Source organism: Blastomyces dermatitidis (assembly GCF_000003525.1).
Source record: "Blastomyces dermatitidis ER-3 genomic scaffold supercont1.1, whole genome shotgun sequence".
In the NCBI taxonomy this organism is placed as follows: Eukaryota; Fungi; Ascomycota; class Eurotiomycetes; order Onygenales; family Ajellomycetaceae; genus Blastomyces; species Blastomyces dermatitidis.
This window is the reverse complement of record NW_025544774.1, coordinates 9,734,822-9,752,321: the sequence shown is the minus strand read 5'-3', so window position 1 is coordinate 9,752,321 and position 17,500 is coordinate 9,734,822. Positions and strand designations below refer to the sequence as shown.

At 37.9% G+C, this 17,500-nt stretch overlaps 3 protein-coding genes across 4 annotated transcripts; 2 read left to right on the top strand and 1 right to left on the bottom strand.

Annotated features, from left to right (window-relative positions):
- Nucleotides 1–1,800: 1,800 nt before the first annotated feature.
- On the bottom strand, nucleotides 1,801–9,960 carry BDCG_01343. 2 transcript variants are annotated; one of them, XM_045416845.1, is made up of 3 exons: nucleotides 8,040–9,960; nucleotides 7,355–7,892; nucleotides 1,801–7,291 (listed from the first exon to the last, which is right to left on the bottom strand). In XM_045416845.1, exons 1-3 carry the CDS (start codon nucleotides 8,403–8,405, stop codon nucleotides 6,357–6,359), a joined length of 1,839 nt encoding a protein of 612 aa, XP_045279541.1. In that variant the 5' UTR covers nucleotides 8,406–9,960; the 3' UTR covers nucleotides 1,801–6,356. The 2 variants fall into 2 exon arrangements, with proteins under 2 accessions (XP_045279541.1, XP_045279542.1); XM_045416846.1 differs by having other exon boundaries at nucleotides 4,410–7,288; nucleotides 8,040–9,892.
- On the top strand, nucleotides 1,833–4,546 carry BDCG_01344 (peptidyl-prolyl isomerase cwc27). The gene has a single exon (XM_045416847.1). The coding sequence runs from the start codon at nucleotides 2,248–2,250 to the stop codon at nucleotides 4,072–4,074; it is 1,827 nt and encodes a 608-aa protein (XP_045272484.1). The 5' UTR covers nucleotides 1,833–2,247; the 3' UTR covers nucleotides 4,075–4,546.
- Nucleotides 9,961–10,463: 503 nt separating the features above from the next.
- Nucleotides 10,464–11,829, top strand: BDCG_16328 (uncharacterized protein). Its single transcript, XM_045425578.1, has one exon. It carries the CDS (start codon nucleotides 10,564–10,566, stop codon nucleotides 10,957–10,959), a length of 396 nt encoding a protein of 131 aa, XP_045279540.1. The 5' UTR covers nucleotides 10,464–10,563; the 3' UTR covers nucleotides 10,960–11,829.
- Nucleotides 11,830–17,500: the final 5,671 nt, after the last annotated feature.

Below are 17,500 nucleotides of genomic sequence, written 5' to 3'. Positions count from 1 at the left end.
TATAGCTCTCTATATTAATAATCAGTAGTTAATCTATAATAAATAAATTATTTACATCATTCTCAGTATGCATATTATCTCTGAATTGTTTCATTTTCTTCTCAGTGAGTGATAAGAGTGAGTTATTATCAATTTTAATAAGATTAATTCTCTATTTTCATCTCTTCTTATTCTGCTCTTTTTCTGCTTTATTCTCTCTATATCACATGATTTTTCCATTTACATTCTTAACAGTGAGAATACTTTTCAGCTGAATCTACTGATGATTTGTTTTAACTCTGTAATATCTATTTACAATTAAATAGTTCTTTAATTCAGCTGTTTACTGCTCATTAAGTTTTACATAAGATAGACTAGCTTTGAAGATCTTTTTCAGATGATCTGTCAAACTGAGTGATTTCAAATTCAGAGTATTCTTAATACTTTAAATAGCTTTTTCTATAATATTATCATATTAATCTGATGTTACAGCTTTTAAATTATCTTTAATAAGAATAGCTGAGAAGAGAAGATAGTTATATAATTAGAAGTTTCATCATCTTCATCATATATCTTAAGTGAAGAAGATAATGAAATTCTCTACTTAAGAGTATTAAGAAGATGATCAGAGTTTTATAAATATATATTATATTCATCTTATTCTGTAGCTATTATATTATATTTAAATATCTACTTCTGAATATCTGATAGATCTTGTGAAAACTACTGTTTTTCATACTTTTCAAAGCTGTAATATATAGTATAGTTGACTGCTTTCAAATAATAATACTTATATTACTGAAATAATAGACTGTTCAAAGAATGAAGTAAATGAGTGATATATAAAGAAAATTCATATAAAATTATATTATGAAAATTAGTATATCACAGAAACTTCTCTATTATATAAGATTTATAATTAATTATTAAAAGTAATTAATAACTACTCTTTTATCTCTTTTTTATAATCTCATTGAAGTGTTTAAGTTATTCAAAATTAATCTCATTATTTATAAATTCAGTATCTAATATAGTAATCTTATAATTGTCAGACAAATCAGTCTGTGTATATCAATTCTTCAAATATGATTTTAAGATCAAGATTATTCATAATGAAATAATATAACAGCTAATGAATACATACTTAATAACTGTTATTAAATCTCTTAAAGAATATGAAGAAATAATAAAATTAATCTCTTTAAAAGTAGTTCTAATTCATTCTTCTCTTTCTTATTCTTCTTGAAATTCAATTTCATCAAAGTTGTAAACATTGCAGGTATAAAACTTATACTACTTGAATAGAATTCAGAGACTGTTAAATTAAGTTTTAATATATTTAATATCTTCAACTGATAGCTGCTTCAGATTCATTGACTTCTACTTCACTCTCTTATACTCAGATAGACATTTAATAAACCTGTATATTTATATCTTACTGACTTTTAAGAGAGAGATAGTAGAATCTGTATAATAATATTTAAGAATTAAATTCATAAAATCTTGAATGTGTTCAGTTATAAGAGGGTAATTTTTTTCATCTAGTATCTTAATTCATTATTTAATCATGTTCTTCTGACTCTTATTTAATCTCTTATTAACTAGTATCTTTGCAGTATTCAGATTTCTTTCATTAATATACACTCAGAGATATTAATAGAGAATATTAAATTCTCATAAAAGAGATAGTATTTTAAATTTTGAATTTTTTTTATAGACAGTAATGACTTGCTGAATACACTCTTTAATATTTTCATCTTTATTCAATACTGTGGTGATTATTAATTAATTAATGAAGATGAAAATTAAGAATTTACAAGATTTTTATCATTTCAGTGTTTTTATCATTTTGATGTGGTGCACTCACTAGAGGTGAGTGAGTAAGCAGCGGCACGAGTACATGACAACATTATCCTCCAACTCCAACACTGCTTTCAACTGCTTCGCGCAATTAATTCGTCACCCAATGTCTTACTCCTTCCGTACAACTTCTACCAATTCTTTTTGATACTACCCACCCCTAAGGTCGCTTTTTGGCTCTACCCCAGGCCAATGGATTTGTATATGTCCATGGTATTTCCTCGATAACTTTGCGCAAATATCTTGGCCTATCGCGTTCACCATAGCTTCATTAGTTCGACACTTCGCCGAATTCCCGTAGAGCTTATTGAACGCCGCCTCTCTGCTATAAGCATACATAAATAACGAGACGACAAAGGAAGTCACTTTGATAAGGATTTCCGGCCCCTGGAGAGGGAACTCCGTATAATGTCATCACATTACAATACGGAGCCACCACCAACGGCCTCCGCCACCCTCAACACCACCGCTGGCCCGCTCCACATCTCCCTTTTCGCCAAACAGGCACCTCTCGCATGCAAAAATTTCCTTCAACATTGTTTAGACGGGTACTACAATGGGACAGTTTTTCACCGTGTCATACCAGACTTCATCATCCAGGGTGGTGACCCCACAGGAACAGGCTCGGGAGGCTCATCCATCTACGAAGATCCAGAGTTCGAATTCGACCCACGTGATGGGGAAAAAGTGATATTCAAAGATGAGATACACAGTAGATTACGATTTAATCGGCGGGGATTGGTTGGGATGGCCAAGGCAGAGGATGGGACGTACGGGAGCCAGTTCTTCGTGACTCTGGGGAGTGGTGCGGACCGGCAGTTAACGGGGACATGTACGATGTTTGGACGCATTGAAGGGGATAGTATCTATAATGTCGTGAGGATTGCAGAAGGGGAACTGGTGGGGGGGACAGAACGACCCGTATATGCTGTAAAAGTTACAGGGTGCGAAGTGGGCGATTTGGGTCCTTTCAAGGAAGTTTTGAAGAAGCGAGAAAAGTTAGCGCATGTTGCGCCGGAGAAAAAAGCGGAAGGAAAGCGGGACGTGGCTAAGAAGAGGAAAAAGGGTAAAGGCGCGAAGGTATTATTGAGTTTTGCGGGCGACGAAGAGGATATCATAGAAACAACTCGGGAAACGAAGAAGCCCAAATTCAATACAAGGCTTGTCACAGCGGGAAAAGATACGGTTCAGGAGCATAGCGAAAACAGATACGAAAGATACGAACATAAACAACAACCCAAAGCCGCAAGAACTTCTCCTACGCACAAAGGCCAAGTAGATATCGACCTACAGCAAACCCACCCGAAAAGACGAACATCTATATCCCCTTCAAATTCCCCGCTCACAAGACCGAGACCATCATCACGAGATCCTAATACCCAACTGCCTCTTCCGGACCCAGAAGTCCCATCCCGCTCTCCCTCCTCCTCCCCCGCCCCTCCCGCAAAGCAATCAGTCTTATCACGTACCACTGCCGAGATTGATGCACTCAAAGCATCCATGCGTCGCAATGTCGCTACAACCACCGAACCTACGCGGAAAAAGTCTGCACTTGAGTCATTGATACCCGAAACATCAATAAGGGGCCGCCGACGACCTGCCCCGGGCAGCACTAGCGGCGCTGGGTTAGGGAACGGGACATCGCAGGATAGCGAGGCAATGAGAATCTTCAATGCGTTTAAAGCGCGATTAGAACAGGCGGATTTGATATCCACTCGATCCAAACCCACGGATAAAGTAGACGACAGCAAAGACACAAATTCCAAACACACTAATGACAAGAAACCTCCTTCTACCAAAGCAGGGGAAGAAGGCAAGGAGGGAGAAGAAGATGAGGAGCATGAAGAGCAAGTCTGCGACCTCCATTTTATCGCGAACTGTCAATCCTGCCGCGCGTGGGACACGAGCGCGATCGCCGCGCAAATAGACACTGACCTAGCAACCACTACCCGCAACCATGGCCGTGAGGATGACGACGATGACAACCCCATTGACTGGATGACGCATAGGCTAACCTTTGGCAAGGACATGCTGGGCAAGGATCTGAACTGGAAGCGCACTCATGAGGACGCGGATGGGCTCGTAGTGATTGATCCACGCGAGAAGGAGAAGGAGGTTGTTGGAAATGGTCCTGCTGCTGGTGGTGGTGGTGGTGGTGGGAGGCGGCGCGAGCGCGAGCGCAAGCGGAAGATAGAGATGGGCCATCGGAGGGAGTGGGACCGGAAGGGGCGATAGAAGGCCATGTGCTGTATGTAGAGTGCCTATATTATCTGATGAATGGATGATGTTTTTCTCCTATTAGATGTTTCCATTTCCTCGCAGAGTAATAGGAGTTCAATGTATTTGATGCATATACCCCCCTATTCCTGTAAGGTAAAGAGGCGATGTAAACAATCCTCATATCAGTCAGGTATGTACATACATTTGTCTGCCCCCTGAACCCGTTTCGGTTTACATACAACTCGGGGTTTATGGGATGTGCTATCTCCAGTCATGTATTTGCCATCTAGTGAATATTTCCCCCCTTACTCCATCAATCCCCTTCGTGCCCATTCACGGAAAGTGTGGGATTCAAAATAAAAATCCTTGATATATATTCGTTCTTCTTTACCTAGGACGTATACGGAAGAAGCACAACCAACCACCTTTCCTTTTGTCCATTCAAAATGAAGTGCAAAAGAGCCGGCCCCCGATAACTCCCCACGGCCACCAACAGAGCCCTGTTATATGTTCATGAATTAATGTCAGCCAGTGGGAAAAAATGGTCAAGGAAGCTGAAGCGGATCGAGCTATATATATATTATTATAATAATCAATGAGGAGTTGAAAGAAAAATAAAATAGGATAAGTTAAAATCCCCTCGAAGATTTACATCTTGCCACAGTTGCGAAGTAGCCAACTGACGGTATTTCCCAAACAGTGAGGGTTGAAAACGAGGTAAAAAGAATTAAAAATTAAAAAAAGGACTGCAGAAGAACCGGCGCATGACAGCCAAAGATGAGAAAGGAAAAAAGGCAAAGCCAAATATAAAATACTCGTATTGAGCTAGAATACGGGCCCGGTACTCGTCATAGCTCCCACATAATGGGCATGGCCAGACTACAACCCAGACGCAGGGTAAGACGCGTAGGTGGGTAGGTCCTATGACGATCACAGCACAGTATAACACAAAAAGCAGCCACTACGAGAAGTGAAGACCATAAGTGAAGGAAAAAGGAAAAAAGAGAATGAAAAAGGGAGGGCCAACACAACGCCAGAAATGATTTGAAATGATTGAGCGTGGTGACAAATAGAGTAGGAGAAGGGGCGGGGAGTATCAAATAAAAAGGACAAATAGATAGACAAAGTAGACATTAAAAACAACAGCTAGAAAGCGAATGCTCGTGACTTCCATTGTTTCCTCTTCTTCCTAGCGGCATGGCAGGCCACGGCTTTGCCATCATATATCCAAAGACAGGTGTAAATTAACGGACTGGTAGTAACGAAAAGAGGTCGAAGGACGTACATCTTGAATCAAAGGCAATGGAGAAGAGGGTTCCATCTATCTACAAACGATTATGTAGACAGAGAGGGCGTGCTTAAAAGAAACGGTTCAAAGGGCTGTGGGCTAGGATTTTGCGAAACAACCAGGTTGATGATGTATTGTAGAAATTGAAGCTGAATTAGTGGCCCGTTTCTCTAATCCTAGCACATACTGGATATACAGGCGCTTGGTCCCAGTTCTAATATTTGCTGATCAGGAAACAACTTAGTTGGAATCAGAATATTTGGTTTCCTCCAATTAGGTACCTGGTAGAGTGCCGACGTCAGAGCAAGGTATATTCGTGAGAGCGCAAGGAAAGGAACGAAGGAGAAAAGCCAAAAAGGAGAAAATATGAAGAAACAGAATACGGAAAATGATTATATGAAATATACGGTGAAAAAACGTAATCCTTATACAACTGGACGACTATAATGCAATTCAGATGAACATGATATCCCGCGAGTTTTCCAAGATTAAAGAAAAAGAAGTGCGTTTGCAACGCAAACAGGAATCACGCAGGGAAAAGAAAAATACAACAGCAGCGAGGAAGACGGTTTTTGAAACATGTTTTTGTCGTTTTGTCATATATTTTCTTCACAAACACTCAGTTGTAGGAAAGAATGCGCACCCTCCGATCACAGTGTCCAAATCTGATAGAATGTCTGTTGACATTTCTTGTCGAGCAAACAAGGAAGAGTTGTGGATTGTTTTTGGGAGGGAAGGGGGGGACGAGGCTCCAAATTTTATGATTGTTAGGGTGCCCCAAAAATTAAGATCTAACGTTTCCATATAATCCCGGTGTAAATAACTTTTGTATTTTAGTCTCTCTTTTGATTTGGTTCATTTCGTCATGCGTCATTGAATCGTAAAGACATTACCCTCGCTGGGGGTAAATAGAGGGCCTGAGTGGATTTGTGGGTATTGTCTTTCATTCATGAAATGGTATACATTTGTCGCCGTAAATTGATTCGGTGATCAGGGCTTTATGAAGTATTTACTCAACAATTATCTCGACGTTAGAGACAGATCTCAGCTCGTCGCTCCCTCGAGTCTGATGTCCATTCTGGCGGCGAAAACCTGAGCCGCGCTCGGGAGCTGGGCCTCTAGGCTGTCTCATGGGGATGCGCTCCTGAGAAGGTTGTGAATCAAAACCCAGACCAATTGATCTATTACTCCCAATTGGAGCAGTGGCGGATGATTGGGAATCCTGTTGTTCCCAGGAAAACATTCCGCGAAGCCGTCTAGGGCTGCCGGAATTAGGCCCACCAATGCCAGTTCCAAGGGAGAGTCCACCTAAAGTGTTTACCAGTAGGTTATCATCGCGTTGAATTGCCATTGAAGAACCGGAAGGAGTAGGGGTCAAAGTTGGTGTGTTAGATGCAGCGCTAGTATTTCCATCGAAAGGCTGGAAACGAGTCCCATTAGACTGGAGAGCCGCAGGAAAACTAGCAGAAGAAGGCACCGGAGATGGCGTATAGGATCGCAGGTCGGCGAAGGACTTGGCTGCTCGAAGGTTTTGTGCATTACCAAAGCTACTGGGCGAGTCGAGCACACTGAGGAAACCAGAGTGATGTCCACGAAGGGTGTTAAAAGGACCAGGGCCATCACCTCTAGCCTCGCTGAAGTCGATTGTCGCAGCACGGTTGAGCCCACGGCGGGATGTGTCGGCCGTCTGGACAGTGGCCGGATTCGCTGGTCCCTGAGGGCTAACATTCGAGTCTGTTGCTCTGAACACGTGAACCTGACGCTGGTCACCAGTACCTCGGGACGCATGCCCTAATCCCATATTATGAGCAAGGGTATGAACTGTACGGCGTTGCAGTGGCGATAACTTCGCAGGGAATATCAGGGCTTCCTTGCTCGAATCTTGCTTAAATAAGAGAAGTTGAGAGTAGTATTGAAGAGTTTCGGGTTCGTTCATGTTAACTTCTATTTGAGTCAGCCAGTGAATGGAGAAAAAGTATCACAAAAAGGAGAGTTGAAATAACGCACTTAATTCCGCACCACGTTGGGAGACTGGAGACGGGGAAGTCACGGGAATGTGCGATGTCAACGATGACAATGAAGGCTGGGAATTGAGTTGGGAGTTTGGCATTGGGCGATGTTGCTCCTCTAATTGACCCCTGCGCTCACGCTTTTCACGCTCAATCCGCTCCCTTTCCTGCAAGGGAAGCATCTTCTTATATTCAACTCTAAGTTTCCTTCCCTGTAACTCGAAATGGTTTAAGACTTCGATTACAGTGGCTGTTTCCTCAGCAGAAGTGAAATTGGCGAACGCTAAACCCCGGAAGACACCGTTGTCGAAATGATAGTTAAACGCGTAGGGGAGGGGGAGATTCATCTCTGTCATCAATTGGACTAGCTGTTCTTTTTTCACCGCAAATGGGATATTTTTGATCACTATAGCGGTCGGAATAAGCTCGTCGTCTCCTTCAGGACTGAGATTCTCTGAACGGTTCTGCATCGGCTGGAGGGAATTGGGTCCTAAGCTGAACGGGCCTGCGAGTCCTGGTTGTTGGTCAAGCCAAGTCTTCGACCACTTATGTTAGTTTGGGCGAGATCAAAAGGGGGTTAAATGAACTTTTGTTTTCTTCTTCTCCCACTCAAAGTAAATCACAAAGTCAATCACAAAAGGGGATCTGGGTAAGGCAGGTAACTGTTGAAATCAAGGACTTACAGCGGGCAGTCCAGTCCTGCCGCGCGCAGTCGGCTTCATCCTTCCCGTGCTGGCTCCAGTTCCAGACCCGATGCCGCTAAGAGTATTTGTAGTTCCAAATCCGTTTGAATTCCAAGTCTGAGAGCCAGACATATCGTATGCATAGGAGTTCCCTTGAAGGACTGGGTTTAGGCGATCCAGCCGAACGGAGTCATATCTAGCCATCGGATCGTCGTATAGTCCAGTGGTCATCGGGCCATAGGCATCGAATTGCCTAGATGATTGACGGTGAAGTTGCTGGTGGGAATGATGGCGTTGCGAACCTGGGGATCGGGAGGAGGGGTTGTCGTGATACATGTCCTGAGGCTGAGGATGGTAATTACTCATGGCGACCGCTAATGAACGGAAGCCTGCCAGAGGGGAGTGTGTGGGTGGTAGAGGATTGAGGAATTTTTTCTTTCTTTTTCGTCGTTTGTAAATGGCAAATGGGTAAGACACGAGGCCACAAAAGCAACTATTCAACCATAAGAGGCGGAGATCGTAACGAGAATATGAGTATAGGATCGCGCAGTTAAAGACTTCGCTATTAATTTCTTCTGAGGGATATCAAACTTTCCGTAAACGCGTAAAAAATCAGGAAGATTTTGGTTGGTCGATTTTGTGTCACTTGGTTTCTAAGTGGTAGACTCCAGGATCAGATGCTAACGGCAAGTGGTTTTGTGTGTTTTGTCGACAGACTGGGAAATCTGCAGGAATTTCGTTCGGGGCCGTGGACAACAACGAATGAAAGGGAAAAGAATTAAAGTCGCGGATTTTGGGGGAATACAGGGAATCAGACGCGGTAGGCCAAATCGTGTTCATCAGTCGTATGCAGCATCAAGTCGTTACAGGAGAACGAAAGAGGCGCGGAAGGGACCACCACCAAAGACTCAATTTGATGCTGGTCTGGTGGAATTTTTTTGGAATTTCTTTTTATTTTTTATTTTTTATTCTTTTATTTTATTTTTTTTATTTTTATTTTTTGGTTGATTTGATTTGATTTGATTTGCTCCGACACGAGACGGGACGGGAGGGGCCAGCTAGGATCCGAATCTGGTCTGTGTGTTCAGCGGGCGGAATTAGTTGTCGAGATGCATGCAAAGGAACCTGTACATGTCATGTACACACAAAGGCAGCAGAACAGACCAGCACGAGGAAAAAGCAGCCGGAAGGGATACGGTTTTGGTTGGAGGGAGAGATGGGTGCCAGCCAGGACGGTAAGTGACGAGATGGGCTACGATGGGCTGTTCCCCGGGGGGGAAAGAGGGGGAGGGGGGGCAAGAGGAAGGAAACGGGGGAGACCAAGACCAAACGCTCAGCACCTCGCCGTTTGTCCAGTTGTCGTAGTCCGGGAGGGTCCAGGCAAGCGGGATTTTGCTCGAGCCGCCAAGGGGATCAAGCGATAGAGAGGAGTCGAACAGGATGAACGAGATGGCTGACCGAATGGGGGGAGGAGGGAGTTCAGTAATAAGCGGAGAGGGGGGACAGGAGGCAGGGTAACACGAGAGAGACGCCGACGAACCCAAACGGGAGAACAGCCAAAGAGACAGCAGAGAAATATATATAGCGGTTCCGAATACACGGAGGGAGAGGGAAGAAGTAGACGGAGACGAAGCAGAAGAACGAGGAGCAACAAGAGATGAAGAGAATGAAAAGAGAAGAGAAGAGAGAAGGGAGAAGAGAGAAGAGAAGGGCGACAGGCGAAATTAAAAGGATGAAGGCGGATGGGATAGGGATGAAGATGGGGATAGGATGAGGTTGAGGTTGACGTTGAGGTTGAGGCGGAGGAGAAAGAGAAAAAAAACGAGCGTGGAGAAAGAAAGAAAGAAAGAAAGAAAGGAATGAACCCCCGTTGCTGTTGCTGCAGCCAGAGGCGGTTAGTGTGTGTCTGGCACCGTGAAATTACGCCTGCATTACACACATTATTACCGACACTTTATCAGCGGCACACCATTAAATACAATTATTACTGCACTCATGACCGAAAGATTACTGTAAGTCTGTCCAGCGTGGACCAACCGCCTGGTTGGTGGGTTGATAGTGGGTCGGGTCACGGAAAGGTATCCTGTAGCCACTACACCGCTGGACGGGTACCTCGGCGGTACTTCTGTCACTCCCGCAACCAGCAGAAATACAAACAAGCCCGGTATTATTGAAGACGGACCAAGAATAGGATAGCGCAGTACGCTACAGTACTCTTTACCACGTAGCGTATACTCTGTACAGAGTGCGGAATGCCTTCCCCTAGTATGTATGTATACTATGTATGTACTACTGTACTCCGTACTGACTCACTAGTTCATGCAAGGCAGAAGGCCGACTATTTGCTATTAATTACTTGATAAATATAATGAAGTAATTCATGCTTCCATGTTATCATGCCGCGCGGTCGCGAACTCATACAAACTCATCACCATCATTATTATTATTCTATTATCATTATTACTAGTACAACTAACCCTGCTCCCTCCAGCATAAAAAGACACGCGACTCGTCCCCCGTTTTTATGACGCGATTTTATTTTATTACGTTTATTTTACTATCGTTGGTTAGTAGTGGAAGAATCCGAACCCACTCAGGGGTTTGTTTCTCCCTTTGCACTCTCTGGTCCTTCCTCCTTCTCCTTCTCCTTTCCCTTTTCTTTTCTTTTGCTCTTCGACTCTTCTCTGGCCGCTTCTCCGAGTCCGATGTGGGGATAAACCAAGCCATGCTTCATATGGCGCCGCCCCAAAATTTCCACACCATCTATCTCATCATCAACAAGCCAAAGCGCAATTGCCCAATAGTCAAACCCCTAGCTTGGCGGGACGGAGAGTCTAAATCTATCCCTGGTATTGTATTGTTATTATTATTGGTCCTGTCAGGATACAGTCTGTCATATGAGCCTGTCACGTATGGATAAATGAACACTCTGAAATAGACTTATACGGGCAAAATCCGTCACCAGCATCTTTATAAGTAAATATCTGTCAGGAAAAAGAGGTTATACACTACTGAACGCCACCAACATCGTATTACTACTATATTTCTCATCATCATCAGCTTACTACAATGCTCGTCTAATACTCGCTTATGCTAGCTCTCTTGGCTCGCACATATATTTTACTATAAATAGCTCTATCTTTTGTATGAAATAGATATATTAGATAGTGTACAGATAATATAACAAGCAGATCTTGATACACATAAGATTCATATGTCTTCAACATATTCATCCGTGACACCCATTCCGACAGTTATGAGCCCGGTAAGCAGCATCTGAAGAGAAGTGCAATACACCGATCCCAATCCTCATTTGAACTGATAACTATCATTCAAACTGAGACAATTGATCCTCATTCGTATACAGTCCGATCTACTCAACCGTTATACACTGAATCCCGGTAAGCAGCATCTGAAGAGAAGCGCGATACACTGATCCCAATCCTCATTCGAATTAGATAACTATCATTCGAACTGAGACGATTATACACAATCCCAATCCTCATTCAAACTGATAACTATCATTTGAACTGAGATGATTGATTCTCACACATATACATTCCGAAATACTTGACTGTTATACACCCCGAATTCTGATCATATTCTCAAATACTTGAACCAATTCCACAATCAATTCAATATAACCGATATGACAGACAAGACAATGTCTAGTGCAACAGTACACCTTAGCATTCCTGGAGATTGGAACTTTGGTACAAGCATATGCTGGGATATGCAAAGGACAAGAAGATATCAGACTTCATCAACCTTGATAAACCTGATATCTTCTCTGAACTAGAAGAAACTCTGGAACCTGAGTGTCCAGAAGTCACCGCGGAGGTCAATTATTATTATTATTATTCTTCAATTATAGATGTATGCAGTCAGAGACTATGACATCTACCTGAGAACTTTTAGTTCTCAGGGTTTTTCCTATATCTGTAAAGTTAACTATTATACATTCATCAATTTCAGATATATAAAATCAGAAAATTCCAGCTCAGAATATAAAAACTGTTTATAAATTACAGTGTTTTAACATCTTCTAATACTTTGAAATCATTTGATAATATCATGATAAAAGAAAAGAGAACACAGTCTTAAAGATAGATATATTAAAAAGAATAGAAAGAAATTAAAAGAAAAAGATAAAGTAAAGAGAGACTGTAATAAAATAAATTATTAAAAGATAGTATATAGCTATTTTAACAGACTATATCTGATTAATTTTTCTCTCTTTATATTCAGATATTTCTGAATTTAGTTATTTTCTTATAGCTGCTTAAGTTTCTGATAGAAAGTCTATTAAGTATTTAATTTCTATCTCAGTTGAGAATAAGAATCTTATATTTAATTGATTTAAATTATACTTCTCTTTCAATCTGACTCTAAGACTATTATATAATACACAGTATATTATAATATACTCAGAATTTTCATTTATATTGTAGAATAAGCATTCTATTAAGTTAAATTTATCATTAAATCTTTATATATAAGATTTAAAATAGTTATATTCTAGTTTTAACTGTATTATAGATGAGAATATTTTCTTTTTATATTTAATTAAACAAGATTTTCACTTAAGTTTTATTTTAAATCTTAAATAATATACACTCTTCTTTTATTTCTGTCAGCTTTTATTTCACTTATTTAAATAAGATTCTTTTATTTTTCTCTTTATAAAAGATCAGAATATAATTTTTTAAATAGATCTGCTTAATTCTGCACTCTTTTTTACAGCTGAATTAGTCAATTCATTGTCATGAATATTCATATAAGCAGAAACTTAGTGTAGATGAATTATTAGCTTTGATATTCTTCTCTTTTGAATTTTTAAAACAGAGTTTAAGATCAGTTCAAGATTCATTTAATTATTATAAATCTGACTATTTCTAAGTCTTTTTAAAGCAGCTTGACTATTAGAGAATATTCATATCTCTTTTAAACTATTTTCTCTTTTATAAGATTTTATTTCAATGAGTTTGAAAGCTTTTACTATTATTAAAGACTTCAGATTCACAGTCTAAATTTCAGAAATCTGAGATAAAATTAATATTATCTTCAGAATAAGCAATGTCTGTGTCTAATCTATTCAAATTCTCATTTTTTGAGTTATCTGAATAAATCAGAATAGAGTCTTTTATATTAATTGTAGAAATTCTCTTTAAATACTATTCATATTCTTTCTCTTTAGATAGTTCACTTATTTATAAGTTTATAAGAGATTCAAGCTTTTCTCTTCAGAGAGATAACTTCTCATGATCAACTTTTTCAATATTTAAAGAAGAAAATTGATTTTTAATCAGAGAGTATAGTCTGTACAGTTGAGAAGATATTTTCTTTAAAGAATTATTTTCATTTCAATCAAGAAATCTATTTCAATTCAGTTCATTTTCAGAGTTAATTGATGAAAATGAAGAAGTGACTCTTTCTCTGATTATATAACTTAAGCTCATCTTTATAACTCTCAGAGCATAGTTTATACAGGCTTTTTCAAATCTAATAGCAGACCGCGGAGGCTAAGATAGTATATGATATCAAGATCACTACATGGAAAATCAAATATATGAAATATGAGAAAATGAATGAAGATATAACAAAGATATAAGATGTTATATAAAGAATAGTGAATGTCACAGAGCTATAACATGTACACAGTGAGAATGATGATGTGAAGAAGATTATCTATTCATTAAGAGATTGACTCTTCTTCACAACTGTGAACTATCAGAATAATGTGAGAACCTGATATTATAATCTCTACAAAGCACTGAAAAACAGAGATATAGAGAAGTGATTAAATAACTAATCTCTTATCAAAGATAATATCAAAGAGATAGATATAACTGAATAGTTTAACTTGAAGAAAGACTTCTTAAATATAAATCTAGCTATTAATGCAGATTATATACAAGTATGAGCTAAGAATATTCAATATAATAAAGATGTCATATCTTTGATAAAGTTAGTTAACAACTTCAAGAAATGATATAGAGAAATAGATATTCTTAAAGAAGATAAATCTATGAACTTCACTACTCTTAATAAAAGATCAGTGACATTCAGAAACTGTATCTATAAAGTCTGTCACTGATACACTCAGTGCTACTATCTCAATTATTTAAGAAAGTCACATGAATAAAAGAAAAACAGAGAGAAGAGAACTCAGATTAATCAAGCTCTTAAGAATCAAGAATTGAAGAGATATATTAATTATGTAATATTTAGAGATTTATTCACAAATACAGATATAATAGATAAAGCAGTTCTAGAAGAAATGATTCTGAAGTAATCAGATTCTCAATCTATTGATCATCAATCTATTGATTAGCAAATCTGAAAAATATCAATAAACTCTTCAAATTCTCATGTGGCGGGCTGCGTCCGATCAATCATATAGACTATTTCATTACACTTCACAGATTTCAACTGCTTTATTCTCAAATGTGTAGAAATAGTCAGATTCATAATGATCAAATGAATCTTGAACTGATCTTAAACTCTGTTTTGAAAATTCAAAAGAGAAGAACATCAAAGCTGATAATTCATCTGCACTGAGTTCCTGCTCATATGAATATTCATGGCAATGAATTGGCTGATTCAGCTGTAAAAAAGGGTGCAGAATTAAGCAGATCTATTCAAAAAATTATGTCCTGATCTTTTATAAAGAGAAAAATAAAAGAATCTTGTTTAGACAAGTGAAATGAAAGCTGACAGAAACAAAAGAAGAGTATATATTATTCAAGATTTGAAACAAAACCCAAGTGGAAATCTTGTTCAATTAAATGTAAAAAGAAAATATTCTCATCTATAATACAGCTGAAACTAGGACATGGCTATTTCAAATCTTATATACAAAGATTTGATGATAGATTTGACTCAATAGAATGCTCATTCTGCAATACAAATGAGAATCCTGAGCATATTGTAATGCACTGTGCATTATACAATAGTCTCAGAGCCAGATTGAAAGAGAAGTATAATCTAAATCAATTAAATATGAGATTCTTATTCTCAACTGAGACAGGAATTAAATATTTAATAGACTTTCTATCAGAAACTCAAGCAGCTACAAGAAAATGACTAAATTCAGAATTATCTGAATATGAAGAGAAGGAAATTAATCAGATATAGTCTGTTAAAACAGCTATACACTCTCTTTTAATAATTTGTTTTGTTATAGTCTCTCTTTACTTTATTTTTTTCTTATCTTTTCCTTTCAATTTCTTTCTATCTATCTATTTAATGTGTCTATCTTTGAGACTGTGTTCTTTTTCTCTTTTCTTTTGTCATGATATTGTCAAATGGTTTCAAAGTATCAAAAGATGTTAAAACACTGCAATTTGTAAACAGTTTTTGTATTCTGAGCTGGAATTTTCTGATTTTGCATATCTGAAATTGATGAATGTATAATAGTTAACTTTACAGACATAGAAAAAAACCCTGAGAACTAAAGTTCTCAGGTAGATGTCATAGTCTCTGACTGCATACATCTATAATTGAAGAAAAAAAAAAAATTCTCAAATGTGTACACTTCAATTCTTAGCCATTCTCAATTATCAATTCTCAGCTATTATATATATGTATAAATATTCACTTCAATCACTGATTCTTGTACTTTCTCTTTTCTTTTCTTCTCTAATGTTTTTCTCTTTGTTATATAAGATCTATATATTATACTGATCTATTCAGCGTAGGCTCTCTATACTAGAAAAACATTCATTGTCTTCTTATTAGAAATGATTATTCACATATTATCTTCTCATTAGAAATGATTATTCATTGAGAGATATCTAAATGTGTAACAATATGTAAGAAAGAGAAACACAGTTAAGCAGATATTAAGTTCTCAGATAGAAGCTTACTCATCAGTCACTCTGACTCTGTAATAAGATCTTATAAAGAGAATGTCAGTGAAAGACCTGAGAGTTCTGACACTCAGATATATGAAAATATGATTACACTTCTTCAGATTTCACAGATATTATACATCTGATAAAATGATATAATCATGTTTAATAATAATATGAGAGAACTCTTAAGTGTGAGTATAGAGATAATATCACAGTGACTCTGAGCAATGTTGAAATTACAACAGTAATAAATAGCAGACATGCATGCAACTCAATAACTTCAATACAAAGATATTCAATAATTAACTTATACAATTTCAACATCTACAGAATTGAATATAAAAGTACTGAAAGAATGCTTAGATACTTCTATATATTTTAATACTTTTAATCTCACTCTCTACTCATCATGAAGAATGGAAATGATCATAAAACTGAGTGTAGATGAAGATGTCATCAGTTCATTAATTAATCAAGATTAGTATATCAATGAACAATTAAAGAATTGCATAAAACAGAAATTTCATTTATGAATAAAAGCATGTAAATCAGTATTGTGAACACCTGATAACATTATGAGACATCTTGATATTTTGTTTCAAGACACTGTTATACAACAGAAAGTATTAGATTGATTACAGAGTACTTAACAGAGAAACACTTCTCTTACAATATTCATCTCTGACTTCAATATCAAGATTCTAGAAGCAGATAATCAATCTTCAAAGAATTGAATGAAGATTAGCATACTTAAGAAGGTATTGACTTTTAAACTCTTACAGACTCTTGTAAGTGTAGACAAAGATCAGACTTATAAAGACTTCTGCACACAGCTTCAGACATTGACTGATCATCTTATCAAGCTCAAAAGTATACAGAACAGTGGCAGAAGATATTACATCTCAGTCACTTATACACTCATACTGAAGAGAAGTAACAGTAATAATGCAGATATTATAAACTGAATAGATTCAAATGTCTATACATAAGCAAGAGTTTTCACTGTTTAAACAGGCTTCTGAGTTTCTGAGATCACTTCTGAAGAAGTCACTGATTGACTGTAACGTGGCGGAACTGAAGCAGTGACTAGTCAGCGGCGACATGTAGAGGTAGTTGTTTGAGAAGCTGTATGAGTGAGCTTGACTATCTTGCTTAAATAGTGAGCTTGTAGACTACAGAGTTATTATGAGAATATCACAGATATGATACTTAGTATACTAAGAAGATTATATGAGACATGCAGTAACTCTTGTATATATTTCAGTCAGAGTAAAATAAATCACTGACTTCTTTTATAAGAAGCCAGCATCTAGCTATTCTATATAGACAATGAATAAATACCTTCTCTCATTTCATGAGTGAGAACAGCTGAAGTAATACCTCAGTGATGTCTCACTGTCAAGAAAAAGTAATCTGCTAATCTTATATAGAAGTGAGATTCTCATATTCATCAATCAGATCTTTCTATGATATATTTAAATGATGTCATAGAGCAGTTGAAAACCAGTTCAAACAGTCTGTAGAATGAATAGAATTATTCACATGAAAGTAATAAGCTGTGTGAAATCACAGCAGAGTCTTGACATGGCTGAAAGTATAATAATA

Coding starts and splice junctions, on each gene's coding strand:
- BDCG_01344 (XM_045416847.1), top strand. CDS start 2,248: ATGTCATCACATTACAATACGGAGCCACCACCAACGGCCTCCGCCACC.
- BDCG_01343 (XM_045416845.1), bottom strand. CDS start 8,405: ATGAGTAATTACCATCCTCAGCCTCAGGACATGTATCACGACAACCCC. Junction 7,893..8,039: donor GCAGGACTGGACTGCCCGCT/GTAAGTCCTTGA, acceptor AAGTGGTCGAAG/ACTTGGCTTGACCAACAACC. Junction 7,292..7,354: donor CCAACGTGGTGCGGAATTAA/GTGCGTTATTTC, acceptor TGACTCAAATAG/AAGTTAACATGAACGAACCC.
- BDCG_16328 (XM_045425578.1), top strand. CDS start 10,564: ATGACGCGATTTTATTTTATTACGTTTATTTTACTATCGTTGGTTAGT.